Genomic DNA, 25,089 nt, shown 5'->3' with positions numbered 1-25,089 from the left:
AACTATAGACATGTTAACAGACAGACATGGGATTCAGAACTATAGACATGTTAACAGACGGTGTTTCTGCACCCAGATACTGTCCTCTACAACAATACACATCATCCTCAGAAATGAAGCATCGATAGTTAAACCCTGTCTCCCTCCCCTCTCGTCAGACGAAGGTTGTTGGGAGGGTCGGCTCTGATTGATAGTTAAACCTTGTCTCCCTCCCCTCTCGTCAGACGAAGGTTGTTGGGAGGGTTGGCTCTGATTGATAGTTAAACCTTGTCTCCCTCCCCTCTCGTCAGACGAAGGTTGTTGGGAGGGTTGGCTCTGATTGATAGTTAAACCCCGTCTCCCTCCCCTCTCGTCAGACGAAGGTTGTTGGGAGGGTCGGCTCTGATTGATAGTTAAACCTTGTCTCCCTCCCCTCCCGTCAGACGAAGGTGTTGGGAGGGTTGGCTCTGATTGATAGTTAAACCTTGTCTCCCTCCCCTCCCGTCAGACGAAGGTGTTGGGAGGGTTGGCTCTGATTGATAGTTAAACCCCGTCTCCCTCCCCTCCCGTCAGACGAAGGTTGTTGGGAGGGTCGGCTCTGATTGATAGTTAAACCTTGTCTCCCTCCCCTCTCGTCAGACGAAGGTGTTGGGAGGGTTGGCTCTGATTGGCCAGGCCAACTTCTTCTCCTTGGCCTCGCGGTCAAACGTGTCGTAGACGGAGTCTTTGGTGAGCGTCGTCTTGGTCGCCACGGGGATATCCACCACGCCCACGTAGTTACTCTTGGCCATGCGGGAGCTGGCGGTGATGGTGTAGGCGTTGCTACGGTAACACTTCATAGAGGACGTGCAGAAGGTCTCCCTCATGCCGCGTCTGAAGTTAGCGTTGTAGACGGAATAGAGCGAGGGTTTCGAGGCGGCGGAGCTGAAGGACACCCAGACCACACAGCAGAACACCAGAGCCCCCTGTCTGCTGGGGCCCGGGGCCTCACTAGGGTGCCACACCTGGACCACGTAGAAGGGGGTCCAGGTGAGGAGGAACACCACGTTCAGCATGAGAAACATCTTGATGGTCTTCACTTTAGTCCTGGGGACGATGTTCATGGTTCTCCTGACCGTGTGTCCGTCAGCGCCGATCCTCCAGATGTAGTGGACCACGCGCTGGTAGAACCACACGATGAGGACAGCTGGGACCAGGAACCCCAGGAGCAGGTGGACGGAACCGTACAGAACACCTTCCCAGCTTCCCGCCGGCAGGAAGAAGTCACAGTGCCCTCCCCCGTCCTCCGCCGCCGCCGTCTCCGAGCCGTAGAAGAAAAGACAGGGAGAGACGAAAGCGGCGTCCAACATCCAGGAGGCCAGGATCATCCTCTTCGCTTTCTCCCTGGACACCTTGAAGCTCAGTGGGTACACAATGGTGTAGAACCGGTCCACACAGACGGACAGCAGAACATACACCTGGACACCAGGACACAGGTGCTGCAGGTAACGAACAGTCTTACAGGCGGCAGCGCTGAGAGGCCAGCCCCCGCAGGTCACCTGGAGGAGGATGAAGGGAGCACAGCCCAGGGACAGCAACAGGTCGGCACAGGCCATGGACACCACAAAGTAGTTGGTAGTGGACTGACTCCTTCTGCTACGGTGGATCACTACACACACTAGAACATTACCCAGGATGGACACCAACCACAGGAGGCTGAACACCAGCCCCAGAACAGCCACCTCCGCTGGGGTGAGTTCATACCACACCTGGGTGGTGTTCTGGAGGCCGGAGGAGGAAGAGGAGGAGGAGGAGGAAGAGGAGAGGGCGTCGTGGTTCCAGATGGAGGGTGTCGCTGAACTGGTGTTGCCCCTGTCTGAGAGGTTAAAGGTCATGGGGAGGGTAAAGGAGGGGAAGAGGAGGGGCAGGAGGGAGGGCTTGATGCTGTCTGTTGATTGGGCGTAGACCATGCTGCTACCAGATACAGCACCACAGGAGAGCTGAGGAGACAGCACCACAGGAGAGCTGAGGAGACAGCACCACAGGAGAGCTGAGGAGACAGCACCACAGGAGAGCTGCAGAGACAGCACCACAGGAGAGCTGAGGAGACAGCACCACAGGAGAGCTGAGGAGACAGCACCACAGGAGAGCTGAGGAGACAGCACAGTGGGTTAACTGCAGGTAGCAGAACGACAGATTTGTACCTTGTCAGCTCTAGCAACCTTTCAGTTACTAGTCCAACGCTCTAACCACTAGGCTACCTGCTGGTTACTGACGCTCTAACCACTAGGCTACCTGCTGGTTACTAGTCCAACGCTCTAACCACTAGGCTACCTGCTGGTTACTAGTCCAACGCTCTAACCACTAGTCTACCTGCTGGTTACTGGTCCAACGCTCTAACCACTAGGCTACCTGCTGGTTACTGGTCCAACGCTCTAACCACTAGGCTACCTGCTGGTTACTAGTCCAACGCTCTAACCACTAGGCTACCTGCTGGTTACTGGTCCAACGCTCTAACCACTAGGCTACCTGCTGGTTACTGGTCCAACGCTCTAACCACTAGGCTACCTGCTGGTTACTGGTCCAACGCTCTAACCACTAGGTTACCTGCTGGTTACAAGTCCAACGCTCTAACCACTAGGCTACCTGCTGGTTACTGGCCCGACGCTCTAACCACTAGGTTGCCTGCTGGTTACTAGTCCAACGCTCTAACCACTAGTCTACCTGCTGGTTACTGGTCCAACGCTCTAACCACTAGGCTACCTGCTGGTTACTAGTCCAACGCTCTAACCACTAGGCTACCTGCTGGTTACTAGTCCAACGCTCTAACCACTAGGCTACCTGCTCTAACCATTAGGCTACCTGCTGGTTACTAGTCCAACACTCTAACCACTAGGCTACCTGCTGGTTACTAGTCCAACGCTCTAACCACTAGGCTACCTGCTGGTTACTAGTCCAACGCTCTAAGCACTAGGCTACCTGCTGATTACTAGTCCAACGCTCTAACCACTAGGCTACCTGCTGGTTACTAGTCCAACGCTCTAACCACTAGGCTACCTGCTGGTTACTAGTCCAACGCTCTTACCACTAGGCTACCTGCTGGTTACTAGTCCAACGCTCTAACCACTAGGCTACCTGCTGATTACTAGTCCAACGCTCTAACCACTAGGCTACCTGCTGGTTACTCGTCCAACACTCTATCCACTAGGCTACCTGCTGGTTACTAGTCCAACGCTCTAACCAATAGGCTACCTGCTCTAACCATTAGGCTACCTGCTGGTTACTAGTCCAACACTCTAACCACTAGGCTACCTGCTGGTTACTAGTCCAACGTTCTAACCACTAGGCTACCTGCTGGTTACTAGTCCAACCCTCTAACCAGTAGGCTACCTGCTGGTTACTAGTCCAACGCTCTAACCACTAGGCTACCTGCTCTAACCAATAGTCTGCCTGCTGGTTACTAGTCCAACGCTCTAACCACTAGGCTACCTGCTGGTTACTAGTCCAACGCTCTAACCACTAGGCTACCTGCTGGTGACTGGTCCAACGCTCTAACCACTAGGCTACCTGCTCTAACCATTAGTCTGCCTGCTGGTTACTAGTCCAACACTCTTACCACTAGGCTACCTGCTGGTTACTAGTCCAACGCTCTAACCACTAGTCTACCTGCTGGTTACTAGTCCAACGCTCTAACCACTAGGCTACCTGCTGGTTACTAGTCCAACGCTCTAACCACTAGGCTACCTGCTGGTTACTGGTTCAACGCTCTAACCACTAGGCTACCTGCTGGTTACTAGTCCAACGCTCTAACCACTAGGCTACCTGCTGGTTACTAGTCCAACGCTCTAACCACTAGGCTACCTGCTCTAACCATTAGGCTACCTGCTGGTTACTAGTCCAACACTCTAAACACTACGCTGCCTGCTGGTTACTAGTCCAACGCTCTAACCACAAGGCTACCTGCTGGTTACTGGTCCAATGCTCTAACCACTAGGCTACCTGCTGGTTACTGGTCCAACGCTCTAACCACTAGGCTACCTGCTGGTTACTGGTCCAACGCTCTAACCTCTAGGCTACCTGCTGGTTACTAGTCCAATGCTCTAACCACTAGGCTACCTGATGGTTACTGGTCCAACGCTCTAACCACTAGGCTACCTGCTGGTTACTAGTCCAACGATCTAACCACTAGGCTACCTGCTGGTTACTTGTCCAACGCTCTAACCACTAGGCTACCTGCTGGTTACTGGTCCAACGCTCTAACCACTAGGCTACCTGCTGGTTACTAGTCCAACGCTCTAACCACTAGGCTACCTGCTGGTTACTAGTCCAACGCTCTTACCACTAGGCTACCTGCTGGTTACTAGTCCAACGCTCTAACCACTAGGCTACCTGCTGATTACTAGTCCAACGCTCTAGCCACTAGGCTACCTGCTGGTTACTTGTCCAACGCTCTAACCAGTAGGCTACCTGCTGGTTACTAGTCCAACGCTCTAGCCACTAGGCTACCTGCTGGTTACTTGTCCAACGCTCTAACCAGTAGGCTACCTGCTGGTTACTAGTCCAACGCTCTAACCACTAGGCTACCTGCTGGTTACTAGTCCAACGCTCTAACCACTAGGCTACCTGCTCTAACCATTAGGCTACCTGCTGGTTACTAGTCCAACACTCTAACCACTAGGCTACCTGCTGGTTACTAGTCCAACGCTCTAAGCACTAGGCTACCTGCTGGTTACTAGTCCAACGCTCTAACCACTAGGCTACCTGCTGGTTACTAGTCCAACGCTCTAACCACTAGGCTACCTGCTGGTTACTGGTCCAACGCTCTAACCACTAGGCTACCTGCTGGTTACTAGTCCAACGCTCTAACCACTAGGCTACCTGTTCTAACCATTAGGCTGCCTGCTGGTTACTCGTCCAACGCTCTAACCACTAGGCTACCTGCTGGTTACTAGTCCAACGCTCTAACCACTAGGGTACCTGCTGGTTACTAGTCCAACGCTCTAACCACTAGGCTACCTGCTGGTTACAGGTCCAACGCTCTAACCACTAGGCTACCTGCTGGTTACTAGTCCAACGATCTAACCACTAGGCTACCTGCTGGTTACTTGTCCAACGCTCTAACCACTAGGCTACCTGCTGGTTACTGGTCCAACGCTCTAACCACTAGGCTACCTGCTGGTTACTAGTCCAACGCTCTAACCACTAGGCTACCTGCTGGTTACTAGTCCAACGCTCTTACCACTAGGCTACCTGCTGGTTACTAGTCCAACGCTCTAACCACTAGGCTACCTGCTGATTACTAGTCCAACGCTCTTGCCACTAGGCTACCTGCTGGTTACTTGTCCAACGCTCTAACCACTAGGCTACCTGCTGGTTACTGGTCCAACGCTCTAACCACTAGGCTACCTGCTGGTTACTAGTCCAACGATCTAACCACTAGGCTACCTGCTGGTTACTAGTCCAACGCTCTTACCACTAGGCTACCTGCTGGTTACTAGTCCAACGCTCTAACCACTAGGCTACCTGCTGATTACTAGTCCAACGCTCTTGCCACTAGGCTACCTGCTGGTTACTTGTCCAACGCTCTAACCAGTAGGCTACCTGCTGGTTACTAGTCCAACGCTCTAGCCACTAGGCTACCTGCTGGTTACTTGTCCAACGCTCTAACCAGTAGGCTACCTGCTGGTTACTAGTCCAACGCTCTAACCAGTAGGCTACCTGCTGGTTACTAGTCCAACGCTCTAACCACTAGGCTACCTGCTGGTTACTTGTCCAACGCTCTAACCAGTAGGCTACCTGCTGGTTACTAGTCCAACGCTCTAACCACTAGACTACCTGCTGGTTACTAGTCCAACACTCTAACCAGTAGGCTACCTGCTGGTTACTAGTCCAACGCTCTAACCACTAGGCTACCTGCTGGTTACTAGTCCAACGCTCTAACCACTAGGCTACCTGCTGGTTACTAGTCCAACGCTCTAAGCACTAGGCTACCTGCTGGTTACTAGTCCAACGCTCTAACCACTAGGCTACCTGCTGGTTACTAGTCCAACGCTCTAACCACTAGGCTACCTGCTCTAACCATTAGGCTACCTGCTGGTTACTAGTCCAACACTCTAACCACTAGGCTACCTGCTGGTTACTAGTCCAAAGCTCTAACCACTAGGCTACCTGCTGGTTACTAGTCCAACGCTCTAACCAGTAGGCTACCTGCTGGTTACTAGTCCAACGCTCTAACCACTAGGCTACCTGCTGGTTACTAGTCCAACGCTCTAACCACTAGGCTACCTGCTGATTACTAGTCCAACGCTCTAACCACTAGGCTACCTGCTGGTTACTAGTCCAACGCTCTAACCACTAGGCTACCTGCTGGTTACTAGTCCAACGCTCTAAGCACTAGGCTACCTGCTGGTTACTAGTCCAACGCTCTAACCACTAGGCTACCTGCTGGTTACTAGTCCAACGCTCTAACCACTAGGCTACCTGCTCTAACCATTAGGCTACCTGCTGGTTACTAGTCCAACACTCTAACCACTAGGCTACCTGCTGGTTACTAGTCCAAAGCTCTAACCACTAGGCTACCTGCTGGTTACTAGTCCAACGCTCTAACCAGTAGGCTACCTGCTGGTTACTAGTCCAACACTCTAACCACTAGGCTACCTGCTGGTTACTAGTCCAACGCTCTAACCACTAGGCTACCTGCTGATTACTAGTCCAACGCTCTAACCACTAGGCTACCTGCTGGTTACTCGTCCAACACTCTAACCACTAGGCTACCTGCTGGTTACTAGTCCAACGCTCTAACCACTAGGCTACCTGCTGGTTACTAGTCCAACACTCTAACCACTAGGCTACCTGCTGGTTACTAGTCCAACGCTCTAACCACTAGGCTACCTGCCTCCCCATGATTTATGTAACTCATCTTCTCAGAGGATATTCCAACCTGAGGAGAGATCAGTCCTGAGGAGAGATCAGTCCTATTCTAACCTGAGGAGAGATCAGTCCTATTCTAACCTGAGGAGAGATCAGTCCTATTCCAACCTGAGGAGAGATCAGTCCTATTCCAACCTGAGGAGAGATCAGTCCTGAGGAGAGATCAGTCCTATTCCAACCTGAGGAGAGATCAGTCCTGAGGAGAGATCAGTCCTATTCTACCCTGAGGAGAGATCAGTCCTATTCCAACCTGAGGAGAGATCAGTCCTGAGGAGAGATCAGTCCTATTCTAACCTGAGGAGAGATCAGTCCTGAGGAGAGATCAGTCCTATTCCAACCTGAGGAGAGATCAGTCCTGAGGAGAGATCAGTCCTATTCCAACCTGAGGAGAGATCAGTCCTGAGGAGAGATCAGTCCTATTCTAACCTGAGGAGAGATCAGTCCTGAGGAGAGATCAGTCCTATTCCAACCTGAGGAGAGATCAGTCCTGAGGAGAGATCAGTCCTATTCCAACCTGAGGAGAGATCAGTCCTGAGGAGAGATCAGTCCTATTTTAACCTGAGGAGAGATCAGTCCTGAGGAGAGATCAGTCCTATTCTAACCTGAGGAGAGATCAGTCCTGAGGAGAGATCAGTCCTATTCCAACCTGAGGAGAGATCAGTCCTGAGGAGAGATCAGTCCTATTCCAACCTGAGGAGAGATCAGTCCTGAGGAGAGATCAGTCCTATTCTAACCTGAGGAGAGATCAGTCCTGAGGAGAGATCAGTCCTATTCCAACCTGAGGAGAGATCAGTCCTATTCCAACCTGAGGAGAGATCAGTCCTGAGGAGAGATCAGTCCTATTCTAACCTGAGGAGAGATCAGTCCTGGGGAGAGATCAGTCCTATTCTAACCTGAGGAGAGATCAGTCCTGAGGAGAGATCAGTCCTATTCTAACCTGAGGAGAGATCAGTCCTATTCTAACCTGAGGAGAGATCAGTCCTGGGGAGAGATCAGTCCTATTCTAACCTGAGGAGAGATCAGTCCTGAGGAGAGATCAGTCCTATTCTAACCTGAGGAGAGATCAGTCCTGAGGAGAGATCCGTCCTATTCTAACCTGAGGAGAGATCAGTCCTGAGGAGAGATCAGTCCTATTCTAACCTGAGGAGAGATCAGTCCTGAGGAGAGATCAGTCCTATTCTAACCTGAGGAGAGATCAGTCCTGAGGAGAGATCAGTCCTATTCTAACCTGAGGAGAGATCAGTCCTATTCTAACCTGAGGAGAGATCAGTCCTGAGGAGAGATCAGTCCTATTCTAACCTGAGGAGAGATCAGTCCTGAGGAGAGATCCGTCCTATTCTAACCTGAGGAGAGATCAGTCCTATCCCAACCTGAGGAGAGATCAGTCCTGAGGAGAGATCAGTCCGATTCTAACCTGAGGAGGGATCAGTCCGATTCTAACCTGAGGAGGGATCAGTCCTATTCTAACCTGAGGAGGGATCAGTCCTATTCTAACCTGAGGAGGGATCAGTCCTATTCTAACCTGAGGAGGGATCAGTCCTATTCTAACCTGAGGAGGGATCAGTCCTATTCTAACCTGAGGAGGGATCAGTCCTATTCTAACCTGAGGAGAGATCAGTCCTTATCTAACCCGAGGAGAGATCAGTCCTGAGGAGAGATCAGTCCTATTCTAACCTGAGGAGAGATCAGTCCTGAGGAGAGATCAGTCCTATCCCAACCTGAGGAGGGATCAGTCCTATTCTAACCTGAGGTTAGGGAGTGGCTTAATGGGTGATAGAGGCACTGTGTTGAGGGGGTGGCTTAATGGGTGATAGAGGCACTGTGTTGAGGGGGTGGCTTAATGGGTGATAGAGGCACTGTGTTGAGGGGGTGGCTTAATGGGTGATAGAGGCACTGTGTTGAGGGGGTGGCTTAATGGGTGATAGAGGACCTGTGTTGAGGGGGTGGCTTAATGGGTGATAGAGGCACTGTGTTGAGGGGATGGCTTAATGGGTGATAGAGGACCTGAGTTGAGGGGGTGGCTTAATGGGTGATAGAGGCACTGTGTTGAGGGGGTGGCTTAATGGGTGATAGATACACTGTGTTGAGGGGTGGCTTAATGGGTGATAGAGGACCTGTGTTGAGGGGTGGCTTAATGGGTGATAGAGGACCTGTGTTGAGGGGGTGGCTTAATGGGTGATAGAGGCACTGTGTTGAGGGGGTGGCTTAATGGGTGATAGAGGGCCTGTGTTGAGGGGGTGACTTAATGGGTGATAGAGGGCCTGTGTTGAGGGGGTGGCTTAATGGGTGATAGAGGACCTGTGTTGAGGGGGTGGCTTAATGGGTGATAGAGGCACTGTGTTGAGGGGGTGACTTAATGGGTGATAGAGGCACTGTGTTGAGGGGGTGGCTTAAACAACCACAGCCTCTTGTTAATGGTTTATATAGTCTCAGTAGAATATCAACAACCTGCCCCGAGGAGCAGTAACTGCTGAAGAGACAAACCTATTCATTAGTCACTCCAAGAGACAAAGCTGAGCCAAACCACCACAGGGGACAGCAGGTTACACAGAGGCAATAAGCAGGAGTCTGTGGTGTCCTGAGTCTCTCTAGGGATAATCATTAAGGTTCTGTGGAGGCTGAGGTACTCTAGGGGAGGGGATGATGTGTGGAGGCTGAGGTACTCTAGTGGAGGGGATTATGTGTGGAGGCTGAGGTACTCTAGGGGAGGGGATTATGTGTGGAGGCTGAGGTACTCTAGGGGAGGGGATTATGTGTGGAGGCTGAGGTACTCTAGGGGAGGGGATTATGTGTGGAGGGTACTCTAGGGGAGGGGATTATGTGTGGAGGCTGAGGTACTCTAGGGGAGGGGATTATGTGTGGAGGGGATTATGTGTGGAGGCTGAGGTACTCTAGGGGAGGGGATTATGTGTGGAGGCTGAGGTACTCTAGGGAGGGGATTATGTGTGGAGGCTGAGGTACTCTAGGGGAGGGGATTATGTGTGGAGGCTGAGGTACTCTAGTGGAGGGGATTATGTGTGGAGGCTGAGGTACTCTAGTGGAGGGGATTATGTGTGGAGGCTGAGGTACTCTAGGGGAGGTGATTATGTGTGGAGGCTGAGGTACTCTAGGGGAGGGGATTATGTGTGGAGGCTGAGGTACTCTAGTGGAGGGGATTATGTGTGGAGGCTGAGGTACTCTAGTGGAGGGGATTATGTGTGGAGGCTGAGGTACTCTAGGGGAGGGGATTATGTGTGGAGGCTGAGGTACTCTAGGGGAGGGGATTATGTGTGGAGGCTGAGGTACTCTAGGGGAGGGGGTTATGTGTGGAGGCTGAGGTACTCTAGGGGAGGGGATTATGTGTGGAGGCTGAGGTACTCTAGGGGAGGGGATTATGTGTGGAGGCTGGGGTACTCTAGGGGAGGGGGTTATGTGTAGAGGCTGAGGTACTCTAGGGGAGGGGATTATGTGTGGAGGCTGGGGTACTCTAGGGGAGGGGATTATGTGTGGAGGCTGAGGTACTCTAGTGGAGGGGATTATGTGTGGAGGCTGAGGTACTCTAGGGGAGGGGATTATGTGTGGAGGCTGAGGTACTCTAGGGGAGGGGATTATGTGTGGAGGCTGAGGTACTCTAGGGGAGGGGATTATGTGTGGAGGCTGGGGTACTCTAGTGGAGGGGATTATGTGTTGAGGTAGGTTATAGCCAGCCCAGCCAGCCCAGACCCAGGGGACAGGTTTATGTGTTGAGGTTGAGGTAGGTTATAGCCAGCCCAGACCCAGGGGACAGGTTTATGTGTTGAGGTAGGTTATAGCCAGCCCAGACCCAGGGGACAGGTTTATGTGTTGAGGTTGAGGTAGGTTATAGCCAGCCCAGACCCAGGGGACAGGTTTATGTGTTGAGGTAGGTTATAGCCAGCCCAGACCCAGGGGACAGGTTTATGTGTTGAGGTAGGTTATAGCCAGCCCAGACCCAGGGGACAGGTTTATGTGTTGAGGTTGAGGTAGGTTATAGCCAGCCCAGACCCAGGGGACAGGTTTATGTGTTGAGGTAGGTTATAGCCAGCCCAGACCCAGAGGACAGGTTTATGTGTTGAGGTTGAGGTAGGTTATAGCCAGCCCAGACCCAGAGGACAGGTTTATGTGTTGAGGTTGAGGTAGGTTATAGCCAGCCCAGACCCAGGGGACAGGTTTATGTGTTGAGGTTGAGGTAGGTTATAGCCAGCCCAGACCCAGGGGACAGGTTTATGTGTTGAGGTAGGTTATAGCCAGCCCAGACCCAGGGGACGGGTTTATGTGTTGAGGTTGAGGTAGGTTATAGCCAGCCCAGACCCAGGGGACAGGTTTATGTGTTGAGGTTGAGGTAGGTTATAGCCAGCCCAGACCCAGAGGACAGGTTTATGTGTTGAGGTTGAGGTAGGTTATAGCCAGCCCAGACCCAGGGGACAGGTTTATGTGTTGAGGTTGAGGTAGGTTATAGCCAGCCCAGACCCAGGGGACAGGTTTATGTGTTGAGGTTGAGGTAGGTTATAGCCAGCCCAGACCCAGAGGACAGGTTTATGTGTTGAGGTTGAGGTAGGTTATAGCCAGCCCAGACCCAGGGGACAGGTTTATGTGTTGAGGTTGAGGTAGGTTATAGCCAGCCCAGACCCAGAGGACAGGTTTATGTGTTGAGGTTGAGGTAGGTTATAGCCAGCCCAGACCCAGGGGACAGGTTTATGTGTTGAGGTAGGTTATAGCCAGCCCAGACCCAGGGGACAGGTTTATGTGTTGAGGTTGAGGTAGGTTATAGCCAGCCCAGACCCAGGGGACAGGTTTATGTGTTGAGGTAGGTTATAGCCAGCCCAGACCCAGGGGACAGGTTTATGTGTTGAGGTAGGTTATAGCCAGCCCAGACCCAGGGGACAGGTTTATGTGTTGAGGTTGAGGTAGGTTATAGCCAGCCCAGACCCAGGGGACAGGTTTATGTGTTGAGGTTGAGGTAGGTTATAGCCAGCCCAGACCCAGAGGACAGGTTTATGTGTTGAGGTAGGTTATAGCCAGCCCAGACCCAGGGGACAGGTTTATGTGTTGAGGTTGAGGTAGGTTATAGCCAGCCCAGACCCAGGGGACAGGTTTATGTGTTGAGGTTGAGGTAGGTTATAGCCAGCCCAGACCCAGGGGACAGGTTTATGTGTTGAGGTAGGTTATAGCCAGCCCAGACCCAGAGGACAGGTTTATGTGTTGAGGTTGAGGTAGGTTATAGCCAGCCCAGACCCAGAGGACAGGTTTATGTGTTGAGGTTGAGGTAGGTTATAGCCAGCCCAGACCCAGGGGACAGGTTTATGTGTTGAGGTTGAGGTAGGTTATAGCCAGCCCAGACCCAGGGGACAGGTTTATGTGTTGAGGTAGGTTATAGCCAGCCCAGACCCAGGGGACAGGTTTATGTGTTGAGGTTGAGGTAGGTTATAGCCAGCCCAGACCCAGGGGACAGGTTTATGTGTTGAGGTTGAGGTAGGTTATAGCCAGCCCAGACCCAGAGGACAGGTTTATGTGTTGAGGTTGAGGTAGGTTATAGCCAGCCCAGACCCAGGGGACAGGTTTATGTGTTGAGGTTGAGGTAGGTTATAGCCAGCCCAGACCCAGGGGACAGGTTTATGTGTTGAGGTTGAGGTAGGTTATAGCCAGCCCAGACCCAGAGGACAGGTTTATGTGTTGAGGTTGAGGTAGGTTATAGCCAGCCCAGACCCAGGGGACAGGTTTATGTGTTGAGGTTGAGGTAGGTTATAGCCAGCCCAGACCCAGAGGACAGGTTTATGTGTTGAGGTTGAGGTAGGTTATAGCCAGCCCAGACCCAGGGGACAGGTTTATGTGTTGAGGTAGGTTATAGCCAGCCCAGACCCAGGGGACAGGTTTATGTGTTGAGGTTGAGGTAGGTTATAGCCAGCCCAGACCCAGGGGACAGGTTTATGTGTTGAGGTAGGTTATAGCCAGCCCAGACCCAGAGGACAGGTTTATGTGTTGAGGTAGGTTATAGCCAGCCCAGACCCAGGGGACAGGTTTATGTGTTGAGGTTGAGGTAGGTTATGGCCAGCCCAGACCCAGGGGACAGGTTTATGTGTTGAGGTTGAGGTAGGTTATAGCCAGCCCAGACCCAGAGGACAGGTTTATGTGTTGAGGTAGGTTATAGCCAGCCCAGACCCAGGGGACAGGTTTATGTGTTGAGGTTGAGGTAGGTTATAGCCAGCCCAGACCCAGGGGACAGGTTTATGTGTTGAGGTTGAGGTAGGTTATAGCCAGCCCAGACCCAGGGGACAGGTTTATGTGTTGAGGTAGGTTATAGCCAGCCCAGACCCAGGGGACAGGTTTATGTGTTGAGGTAGGTTATAGCCAGCCCAGACCCAGAGGACAGGTTTATGAGTTGAGGTTGAGGTAGGTTATAGCCAGCCCAGACCCAGAGGACGGGTTTATGTGTTGAGGTTGAGGTAGGTTACAGCCAGCCCAGACCCAGAGGACAGGTTTATGTGTTGAGGTTGAGGTAGGTTATAGCCAGCCCAGACCCAGAGGACAGGTTTATGTGTTGAGGTTGAGGTAGGTTATAGCCAGCCCAGACCCAGAGGACAGGTTTATGTGTTGAGGTAGGTTATAGCCAGCCCAGACCCAGGGGACAGGTTTATGTGTTGAGGTAGGTTATAGCCAGCCCAGACCCAGGGGACAGGTTTATGTGTTGAGGTAGGTTATAGCCAGCCCAGACCCAGGGGACAGGTTTATGTGTTGAGGTTGAGGTAGGTTATAGCCAGCCCAGACCCAGAGGACAGGTTTATGTGTTGAGGTTGAGGTAGGTTATGGCCAGCCCAGACCCAGAGGACAGGTTTATGTTTTGAGGTTGAGGTAGGTTATGGCCAGCCCAGACCCAGAGGACAGGTTTATGTGTTGAGGTTGAGGTAGGTTATAGCCAGCCCAGACCCAGGGGACAGGTTTATGTGTTGAGGTTTAGGTAGGTTATAGCCAGCCCAGACCCAGGGGACAGGTTTATGTGTTGAGGTTGAGGTAGGTTATAGCCAGCCCAGACCCAGGGGACAGGTTTATGTGTTGAGGTTGAGGTAGGTTATAGCCAGACCAGACCCAGGGGACAGGTTTATGTGTTGAGGTAGGTTATAGCCAGCCCAGACCCAGGGGACAGGTTTATGTGTTGAGGTAGGTTATAGCCAGCCCAGACCCAGGGGACAGGTTTATGTGTTGAGGTTGAGGTAGGTTATAGCCAGCCCAGACCCAGAGGACAGGTTTATGTGTTGAGGTAGGTTATAGCCAGCCCAGACCCAGAGGACAGGTTTATGTGTTGAGGTTGAGGTAGGTTATAGCCAGCCCAGACCCAGGGGACAGGTTTATGTGTTGAGGTAGGTTATAGCCAGCCCAGACCCAGAGGACAGTTTTATTGTTGAGGTTGAGGTAGGTTATAGCCAGCCCAGACCCAGAGGACAGCAGCAGCTTTGTGCTTATCACACATCTCATGTTTACTGTAGTGGCTCTCCTCTCTCTTCCTTCATACCCTCTATTCCCTTGGCAACCATCGCCTGAGTCAGCCCTGACATCCACACACACACAGCCTGATGAGGGAGATGCCTGAACCTCAACCAGCCAGCTGCTGCTGCTGAAAGATATACAGTTTACAGTGTTTCTGGGCTGGAGAGAGGACAACACGACACCGTATCAACACAGCACCACAACAGAGCAGTGTCAACACCACAACAGACCAGTGTCAACACAACAACAGACCAGTGTCAACACCACAACATACCAGTGTCAACACCACAATAGACCAGTGTCAACACCACAACACCATGACAGACTAGTGTCAACACCACAACAGACCAGTGTCAACACCACAACACCACAACAGACCAGTGTCAACACCACAACAGACCAGTGTCAACACAACAACAGACCAGTGTCAACACCACAACACCATGACAGACTAGTGTCAACACCACAACACCACAACAGACCAGTGTCAACACCACAACAGAGCAGTGTCAACACCACAACAGACCAGTGTCAACACCACAACAGACCAGTGTCAACACCACAACAGACCAGTGTCAACACCACAACAGACCAGTGTCAACACCACAACAGACCAGTGTCAACACCACAACAGACCAGTGTCAACACCACAACAGACCAGTGTCAACACCACAACAGACCAGTGTCAACACCACAACAGACCAGTGTCAACACCACAACAGACCAGTGTCAACACCACAACAGACCAGTGTCAACACCACAACAGACCAGTGTCAACACCACAACACCATGACAGACCAGTGTCAACACCACAACACCACAACAGACCAGTGTCAACACCACAACACCACAACAGACCAGTGTCAACACCACAACACCACAACAGACCAGTGTCAACACCACAACAGACCAGTGTCAACACCATGACACCACAACAGACCAGTGTCAACACCACAACAGACCAGTGTCGACACCACAACACCACAACAGACCAGTGTCAACACCACAACAGACCAGTGTCAACACCACAACAGACCAGTGTCAACACCACAACAGACCAGTGTCAACACCACAACACCATGACAGACCAGTGTCAACACCACAACAGACCAGTGTCAACACCACAACACCACAACACCATGACAGACCAGTTTCAACACCATGATAGACCAGTGTCAACACCACAACACCACGACAGACCAGTGTCAACACCACAACACCATGACAGACCAGTGTCAACACCACAACAGACCAGTGTCAACACCACAACACCATGACAGACCAGTGTCAACACCACAACAGACCAGTGTCAACACCACAACACCATGACAGACCAGTGTCAACACCATGACAGACCAGTGTCAACACCACAACAGACCAGTGTCAACACCACAACACCATGACAGACCAGTGTCAACACCACAACAGACCAGTGTCAACACCACAACACCATGACAGACCAGTGTCAACACCACAACAGACCAGTGTCAACACCACAACACCATGACAGACCAGTGTCAACACCACAACAGACCAGTGTCAACACCACAACACCACAACACCATGACAGACCAGTTTCAACACCATGATAGACCAGTGTCAACACCACAACACCATGACAGACCAGTGTCAACACCACAACAGACCAGTGTCAACACCACAACAGACCAGTGTCAACACCACGACAGACCAGTGTCAACACCACAACACCACAACAGACCAGTGTCAACACCACAACACCATGACAGACCAGTGTCAACACCACAACACCACAACAGACCAGTGTCAACACAACAACAGACCAGTGTCAACACCACAACACCATGACAGACTAGTGTCAACACAACAACAGACCAGTGTCAACACCACAACAGACCAGTGTCAACACCACAACACCACAACAGACCAGTGTCAACACAACAACAGACCAGTGTCAACACCACAACAGACCAGTGTCAACACCACAACACCACAACAGACCAGTGTCAACAACAACAGACCAGTGTCAACACCACAACACCACCATGACAGACCAGTGTCAACACCACAACACCACAACAGACCAGTGTCAACACCACAACACCATGACAGACCAGTGTCAACACCACGACAGACCAGTGTCAACACCACAACAGACCAGTGTCAACACCACAACACCATGACAGACCAGTGTCAACACCACAACAGACCAGTGTCAACACCACGACAGACCAGTGTCAACACCATGACAGACCAGTGTCAACACCACAACAGACCAGTGTCAACACCACAACACCATGACAGACCAGTGTCAACACCACAACACCATGACAGACCAGTGTCAACACCACAACACCATGACAGACCAGTGTCAACACCACAACAGACCAGTGTCAACACCACAACAGACCAGTGTCAACACCACGACAGACCAGTGTCAACACCACGACAGACCAGTGTCAACACCACAACAGACCAGTGTCAACACCACAACACCATGACAGACCAGTGTCAACACCACAACACCACAACAGAGCAGTGTCAACACCACAACACCACAACACCATGACAGACCAGTGTCAACACCACAACAGACCAGTGTCAACACCACAACACCATGACAGACCAGTGTCAACACCACAACACCACAACAGAGCAGTGTCAACACCACAACACCACAACACCATGACAGACCAGTGTCAACACCACAACAGACCAGTGTCAACACCACAACACCACAACAGACCAGTGTCAACACCACAACACCACAACAGACCAGTGTCAACACAACAACAGACCAGTGTCAACACCACAACAGACCAGTGTCAACACCACAACAGACCAGTGTCAACACCACAACACTGTGACAGACCAGTGTCAAGATATGTCTACTCCATACCACCAACAGCAGCAGGTAGATGGACAGAGGATCATGACTGATCTACTCCATACCACTATTAGCAGCAGGTAGATGGACAGAGGATCATGACTGATATACTCCATACCACCAACAGCAGGTAGATGGACAGAGGATCATGACTGATCTACTCCATACCACCAACAGCAGGTAGATGGACAAAGTACCATGACTGATCTACTCCATACCACTATTAGCAGCAGGTAGATGGGCAGAGCATCATGACTGATCTACTCCATACCACCAACAGCAGGTAGATGGACAGAGCATCATGACTGATCTACTCCATACCACTATTAGCAGCAGGTAGATGGACAGAGGATCATGACTGATCTACTCCATACCACCAACAGCAGGTAGATGGACAGAGGATCATGACTGATCTACTCCATACCACTATTAGCAGCAGGTAGATGGACAGAGGATCATGACTGATCTACTCCATACCACTATTAGCAGCAGGTAGATGGACAGAGGATCATGACTGACCTACTCCATACCACCAACAGCAGGTAGATGGACAGAGCATCATGACTGATCTACTCCATACCACCAACAGCACTATTAGCAGCAGGTAGATGGACAGAGCATCATGACTGATCTACTCCATACCACCAACAGCAGCAGGTAGATGGACAGAGGATCATGACTGATCTACTCCATACCACCAACAGCAGGTAGATGGACAGAGGATCATGACTGATCTACTCCATACCACCAACAGCAGGTAGATGGACAGAGCATCATGACTGATCTACTCCATACCACCAACAGCAGGTAGATGGACAGAGGATCATGACTGATCTACTCCATACCACCAACAGCACTATTAGCAGCAGGTAGATGGACAGAGCATCATGACTGATCTACTCCATACCACCAACAGCACCATCTGGCCTACATGAGTTCTGCTGTTCCCTGGCAGCGCGCGCAGCAGCCTCCACACAGCAGGCGGGGGGGACAGGATAACATGTCTCGTGACATTCCGTTTCAGAATAATAGCCTATCAACACACAACCTGACAAAACCATAGACTCTTCCAGAACGATACACGACAAAAGAAAAACGACCAAGGCCTTTCCAAACAACCAGATAGACACCGGTTTGTTGTGTCGCGCAAACGTTGTGCGAATGTTCTGTGACCGGAGACAAAAGCTACAGCTCATATATTTCACAGATTTATATTATTGATGCCCGTTGAATTTGAATAACATCTATGGCATTGAGATATTCCATCTCACTCGGTCTGTGGCACAGACGGGCGCACACTGATTCAACACATCCCATTACTTAAACGTTCATCTTCTGCACTTCCTACCATTCCAGTGTTTTACTTGCTATATTGTAGTTACTTCGCCACCATGGCCTTTTTTTGCCTTTAACTCCCTTATCCTACCTCATTTGCATATAGTCTCTTTCTCCTGTGTTATTGACTGTGTTTGTTTATTCCATGTGTAACTCTGTGTTGTTGTTTGTGTCGAACTGCTTTATCTTGGCCAGGTCGCAGTTGTAAATGAGAACTTGTTCTCAAACTGGCCTACCTGGTTAAATAAAGGTGAAAAATAAAATAAAAAAATTAGGTGATGGACACATTCGTGTAATCAAGGACAACGTTTAGGCAAAATTATAAACCCATTCTGAATCTTCCTAATTGAACTCGGCCTAATTATTATCAGCTTGGTCTGAAATGCTCATGATGTCGAAACGTTCTGCCAGGTCTACCCGGGTAACTGTTAAAATAATCATCAGTCACGTACCTGTCTCACGGTAATAACGGTCGCATTTTACATTCTGTATCTAACTCCTTATTATTCCGTCAATCGAACGGATATTGTGCTGCGGAGGATCGCCCCGGTTCTTCATCTGAATCACGTCCGTTCTGTTCGGTTCGGTTCCAACCGTTAACAATAACAGCCTCTTCCTCTTCGTGACAACTGCGGCATTCCTGGAAAGTGGAAACTGCTTAGGAACGAGACAAAATGTCGCGGAAGAGGAGAGGAGAGGAGGGGGCAATACAATTAAATCAATACCTTTTCTTTCAATGGAGACGGTCACATGGTGTGATGATCACGTGCCCTCTAGGATAATATAGATAGAAGGTTAGAAACAGCAGAATAGACTAGGACTAATCTGTGAACAACAGGATCTGTGTCAAACACCAGAATAGACTAGGACTAATCTGTTAACAACAGGATCTGTGTCAAACAGCAGAATAGACTAGGACTAATCTGTTAACAACAGGATCTGTGTCAAACACCAGAATAGACTAGGACTAATCTGTTAACAACAGGATCTGTGTCAAACACCAGAATAGACTAGGACTAATCTGTTAACAACAGGATCTGTGTCAAACACCAGAATAGACTAGGACTAATCTGTTAACAACAGGATCTGTGTCAAACACCAGAATAGACTAGGACTAATCTGTTAACAACAGGATCTGTGTCAAACACCAGAATAGACTAGGACTAATCTGTTAACAACAGGATCTGTGTCAAACACCAGAATAGACTAGGACTAATCTGTTAACAACAGGATCTGTGTCAAACACCAGAATAGACTAGGACTAATCTGTTAACAACAGGATCTGTGTCAAACACCAGAATAGACTAGGACTAATCTGTTAACAACAGGATCTGTGTCAAACAGCAGAATAGACTAGGACTAATCTGTTAACAACAGGATCTGTGTCAAACACCAGAATAGACTAGGACTAATCTGTTAACAACAGGATCTGTGTCAAACACCAGAATAGACTAGGACTAATCTGTTAACAACAGGATCTGTGTCAAACAGCAGAATAGACTAGGACTAATCTGTTAACAACAGGATCTGTGTCAAACACCAGAATAGACTAGGACTAATCTGTTAACAACAGGATCTGTGTCAAACACCAGAATAGACTAGGACTAATCTGTTAACAACAGGATCTGTGTCAAACAGCAGAATAGACTAGGACTAATCTGTTAACAACAGGATCTGTGTCAAACAGCAGAATAGACTAGGACTAATCTGTTAACAACAGGATCTGTGTCAAACACCAGAATAGACTAGGACTAATCTGTTAACAACAGGATCTGTGTCAAACAGCAGAATAGACTAGGACTAATCTGTTAACAACAGGATCTGTGTCAAACAGCAGAATAGACTAGGACTAATCTGTTAACAACAGGATCTGTGTCAAACACCAGAATAGACTAGGACTAATCTGTTAACAACAGGATCTGTGTCAAACAGCAGAATAGACTAGGACTAATCTGTTAACAACAGGATCTGTGTCAAACACCAGAATAGACTAGGACTAATCTGTTAACAACAGGATCTGTGTCAAACACCAGAATAGACTAGGACTAATCTGTTAACAACAGGATCTGTGTCAAACAGCAGAATAGACTAGGACTAATCTGTTAACAACAGGATCTGTGTCAAACACCAGAATAGACTAGGACTAATCTGTTAACAACAGGATCTGTGTCAAACAGCAGAATAGACTAGGACTAATCTGTTAACAACAGGATCTGTGTCAAACACCAGAATAGACTAGGACTAATCTGTTAACAACAGGATCTGTGTCAAACACCAGAATAGACTAGGACTAATCTGTTAACAACAGGATCTGTGTCAAACACCAGAATAGACTAGGACTAATCTGTTAACAACAGGATCTGTGTCAAACACCAGAATAGACTAGGACTAATCTGTGAACAACAGGATCTGTGTCAAACACCAGAATAGACTAGGACTAATCTGTTAACAACAGGATCTGTGTCAAACACCAGAATAGACTAGGACTAATCTGTGAACAACAGGATCTGTGTCAAACACCAGAATAGACTAGGACTAATCTGTTAACAACATGCTGTCTCTCTCTCTATCAGGTGATGATAACATGCTGTCTCTCCCTCTATCAGGTGATGATAACATGCTGTCTCTCCCTCTATCAGGTGATGATAACAACATGCTGTCTCTCCCTCTATCAGGTGATGATAACAACATGCTGTCTCTCCCTCTATCAGGTGATGACAACATGCTGTCTCTCCCTCTATCAGGTGATGATAACAACATGCTGTCTCTCCCTCTATCAGGTGATGATAACATGCTGTCTCTCCCTCTATCAGGTGATGATAACAACATGCTGTCTCTCCTCTATCAGGTGATGATAACATGCTGTCTCTCCTCTATCAGGTGATGATAACATGCTGTCTCTCCCTCTATCAGGTGATGATAACAACATGCTGTCTCTCCTCTATCAGGTGATAACAACATGCTGTCTCTCCCTCTATCAGGTGATGATAACAACATGCTGTCTCTCCCTCTATCAGGTGGTGATAACATGCTGTCTCTCCTCTATCAGGTGATGATAACAACATGCTGTCTCTCCCTCTATCAGGTGATGATGACAACATGCTGTCTCTCCCTCTATCAGGTGATAACAACATGCTGTCTCTCCCTCTATCAGGTGATGACAACATGCTGTCTCTCCCTCTATCAGGTGATGACAACATGCTGTCTCTCCCTCTATCAGGTGATGATAACAACATGCTGTCTCTCCCTCTATCAGGTGATGATAACAACATGCTGTCTCTCCCTCTATCAGGTGATGATAACATGCTGTCTCTCCCTCTATCAGGTGATGATAACATGCTGTCTCTCCCTCTATCAGGTGATGATAACAACATGCTGTCTCTCCCTCTATCAGGTGATGATAACAACATGCTGTCTCTCCCTCTATCAGGTGATGATAACAACATGCTGTCTCTCCCTCTATCAGGTGATGATAACATGCTGTCTCTCCCTCTATCAGGTGATGATAACAACATGCTGTCTCTCCCTCTATCAGGTGATGATAACATGCTGTCTCTCCCTCTATCAGGTGATAACAACATGCTGTCTCTCCCTCTATCAGGTGATGACAACATGCTGTCTCTCCCTCTATCAGGTGATAACAACATGCTGTCTCTCCCTCTATCAGGTGATGATAACATGCTGTCTCTCTCTCTATCAGGTGATGATAACAACATGCTGTCTCTCCCTCTATCAGGTGATGACAACATGCTGTCTCTCCCTCTATCAGGTGATGACAACATGCTGTCTCTCCCTCTATCAGGTGGTGATAACAACATGCTGTCTCTCCTCTATCAGGTGATGACAACATGCTGTCTCTCCTCTATCAGGTGATGATAACAACATGCTGTCTCTCCTCTATCAGGTGGTGATAACAACATGCTGTCTCTCCTCTATCAGGTGATGACAACATGCTGTCTCTCCCTCTATCAGGTGATGATAACATGCTGTCTCTCCTCTATCAGGTGATGATAACAACATGCTGTCTCTCCTCTATCAGGTGATGATAACAACATGCTGTCTCTCCCTCTATCAGGTGATGATAACATGCTGTCTCTCCCTCTATCAGGTGATGATAACAACATGCTGTCTCTCCCTATCAGGTGATGATAACAACATGCTGTCTCTCCCTCTATCAGGTGATGATAACAACATGCTGTCTCTCCTCTATCAGGTGATGATAACAACATGCTGTCACTCCTCTATCAGGTGATGATAACAACATGCTGTCTCTCCCTCTATCAGGTGATGATAACATGCTGTCTCTCCTCTATCAGGTGATGACAACATGCTGTCTCTCCCTCTATCAGGTGATGATAACAACATGCTGTCTCTCCCTCTATCAGGTGATGATAACAACATGCTGTCTCTCTCTCTATCAGGTGATGATAACATGCTGTCTCTCCCTCTATCAGGTGATAATAACAACATGCTGTCTCTCCTCTATCAGGTGATGATAACATGCTGTCTCTCCTCTATCAGGTGATAACAACATGCTGTCTCTCCTCTATCAGGTGATGATAACATGCTGTCTCTCCTCTATCAGGTGATAATAACAACATGCTGTCTCTCCCTCTATCAGGTGATGATAACAACATGCTGTCTCTCCTCTATCAGGTGATAACAACATGCTGTCTCTCCTCTATCAGGTGATGATAACAACATGCTGTCTCTCCCTCTATCAGGTGATGATAACATGCTGTCTCTCCTCTATCAGGTGATAATAACAACATGCTGTCTCTCCTCTATCAGGTGATGACAACATGCTGTCTCTCCTCTATCAGGTGATGATAACAACATGCTGTCACTCCCTCTATCAGGTGATGATAACATGCTGTCTCTCCTCTATCAGGTGGTGATAACAACATGCTGTCTCTCCTCTATCAGGTGATGATAACATGCTGTCACTCTCTCTATCAGGTGATGACAACATGCTGTCTCTCCTCTATCAGGTGATGATAACATGCTGTCACTCTCCTCTATCAGGTGATGACAACATGCTGTCACTCTCTCTATCAGGTGATGACAACATGCTGTCACTCCCTCTATCAGGTGATGATAACATGCTGTCTCTCCCTCTATCAGGTGATGATAACATGCTGTCTCTCCCTCTATCAGGTGGTGATAACAACATGCTGTCTCTCCTCTATCAGGTGATGATAACAACATGCTGTCTCTCCTCTATCAGGTGATGATAACAACATGCTGTCACTCCTCTATCAGGTGATGATAACATGCTGTCTCTCCTCTATCAGGTGGTGATAACAACATGCTGTCTCTCCCTCTATCAGGTGATGATAACAACATGCTGTCTCTCCTCTATCAGGTGATGACAACATGCTGTCTCTCCTCTATCAGGTGATGACAACATGCTGTCTCTCCTCTATCAGGTGATGATAACAACATGCTGTCTCTCCTCTATCAGGTGATGACAACATGCTGTCTCTCCCTCTATCAGGTGATGATAACATGCTGTCTCTCCTCTATCAGGTGATGATAACAACATGCTGTCTCTCCTCTATCAGGTGATGACAACATGCTGTCTCTCCTCTATCAGGTGATAACAACATGCTGTCTCTCCTCTATCAGGTGATGATAACATGCTGTCTCTCCCTCTATCAGGTGATGATAACATGCTGTCTCTCCTCTATCAGGTGATGATAACAACATGCTGTCTCTCCCTCTATCAGGTGATGATAACAACATGCTGTCTCTCCCTCTATCAGGTGATGATAACATGCTGTCTCTCCTCTATCAGGTGATGATAACATGCTGTCTCTCCTCTATCAGGTGGTGATAACAACATGCTGTCTCTCCCTCTATCAGGTGATGATAACAACATGCTGTCTCTCCTCTATCAGGTGATGATAACAACATGCTGTCTCTCCTCTATCAGGTGATGACAACATGCTGTCTCTCCTCTATCAGGTGATGATAACAACATGCTGTCTCTCCCTCTATCAGGTGGTGATAACAACATGCTGTCTCTCCCTCTATCAGGGATGATGATAACAACATGCTGTCTCTCCTCTATCAGGTGATGATAACAACATGCTGTCTCTCCTCTATCAGGTGGTGATAACAACATGCTGTCTCTCCTCTATCAGGTGATGATAACAACATGCTGTCTCTCCCTCTATCAGGTGGTGATAACAACATGCTGTCTCTCCCTCTATCAGGTGGTGATAACAACATGCTGTCTCTCTCTCTATCAGGTGGTGATAACAACATGCTGTCTCTCCTCTATCAGGTGGTGATAACAACATGCTGTCTCTCCCTCTATCAGGTGGTGATAACAACATGCTGTCTCTCTCTCTATCAGGTGGTGATAACAACATGCTGTCTCTCTCTCTATCAGGTGGTGATAACAACATGCTGTCTCTCCTCTATCAGGTGGTGATAACAACATGCTGTCTCTCCCTCTATCAGGTGGTGATAACAACATGCTGTCTCTCCTCTATCAGGTGATGATAACAACATGC

At 49.2% G+C, this 25,089-nt stretch overlaps 1 protein-coding gene across 6 annotated transcripts; it reads right to left on the bottom strand.

The window, feature by feature from the left end:
- Positions 1-411: 411 nt before the first annotated feature.
- gpr19 (G protein-coupled receptor 19) lies at positions 412-19,283 on the bottom strand. 6 transcript variants are annotated; one of them, XM_052509203.1, is made up of 2 exons: positions 19,021-19,283; positions 412-2,108 (listed from the first exon to the last, which is right to left on the bottom strand). In XM_052509203.1, exon 2 carries the CDS (start codon positions 1,926-1,928, stop codon positions 615-617), a length of 1,314 nt encoding a protein of 437 aa, XP_052365163.1. In that variant the 5' UTR covers positions 1,929-2,108; positions 19,021-19,283; the 3' UTR covers positions 412-614. The 6 variants fall into 6 exon arrangements, with proteins under 6 accessions (XP_052365163.1, XP_052365164.1, XP_052365167.1 ...); XM_052509204.1 differs by having other exon boundaries at positions 412-2,083; XM_052509207.1 differs by having other exon boundaries at positions 412-2,058.
- Positions 19,284-25,089: the final 5,806 nt, after the last annotated feature.

Source organism: Oncorhynchus keta, unplaced genomic scaffold (assembly GCF_023373465.1).
Source record: "Oncorhynchus keta strain PuntledgeMale-10-30-2019 unplaced genomic scaffold, Oket_V2 Un_contig_4111_pilon_pilon, whole genome shotgun sequence".
Taxonomy (NCBI): Eukaryota; Metazoa; Chordata; class Actinopteri; order Salmoniformes; family Salmonidae; genus Oncorhynchus; species Oncorhynchus keta.
The sequence above is the reverse complement of the archived record's forward strand: the minus strand, read 5'-3'. Positions and strand labels throughout refer to the sequence as shown.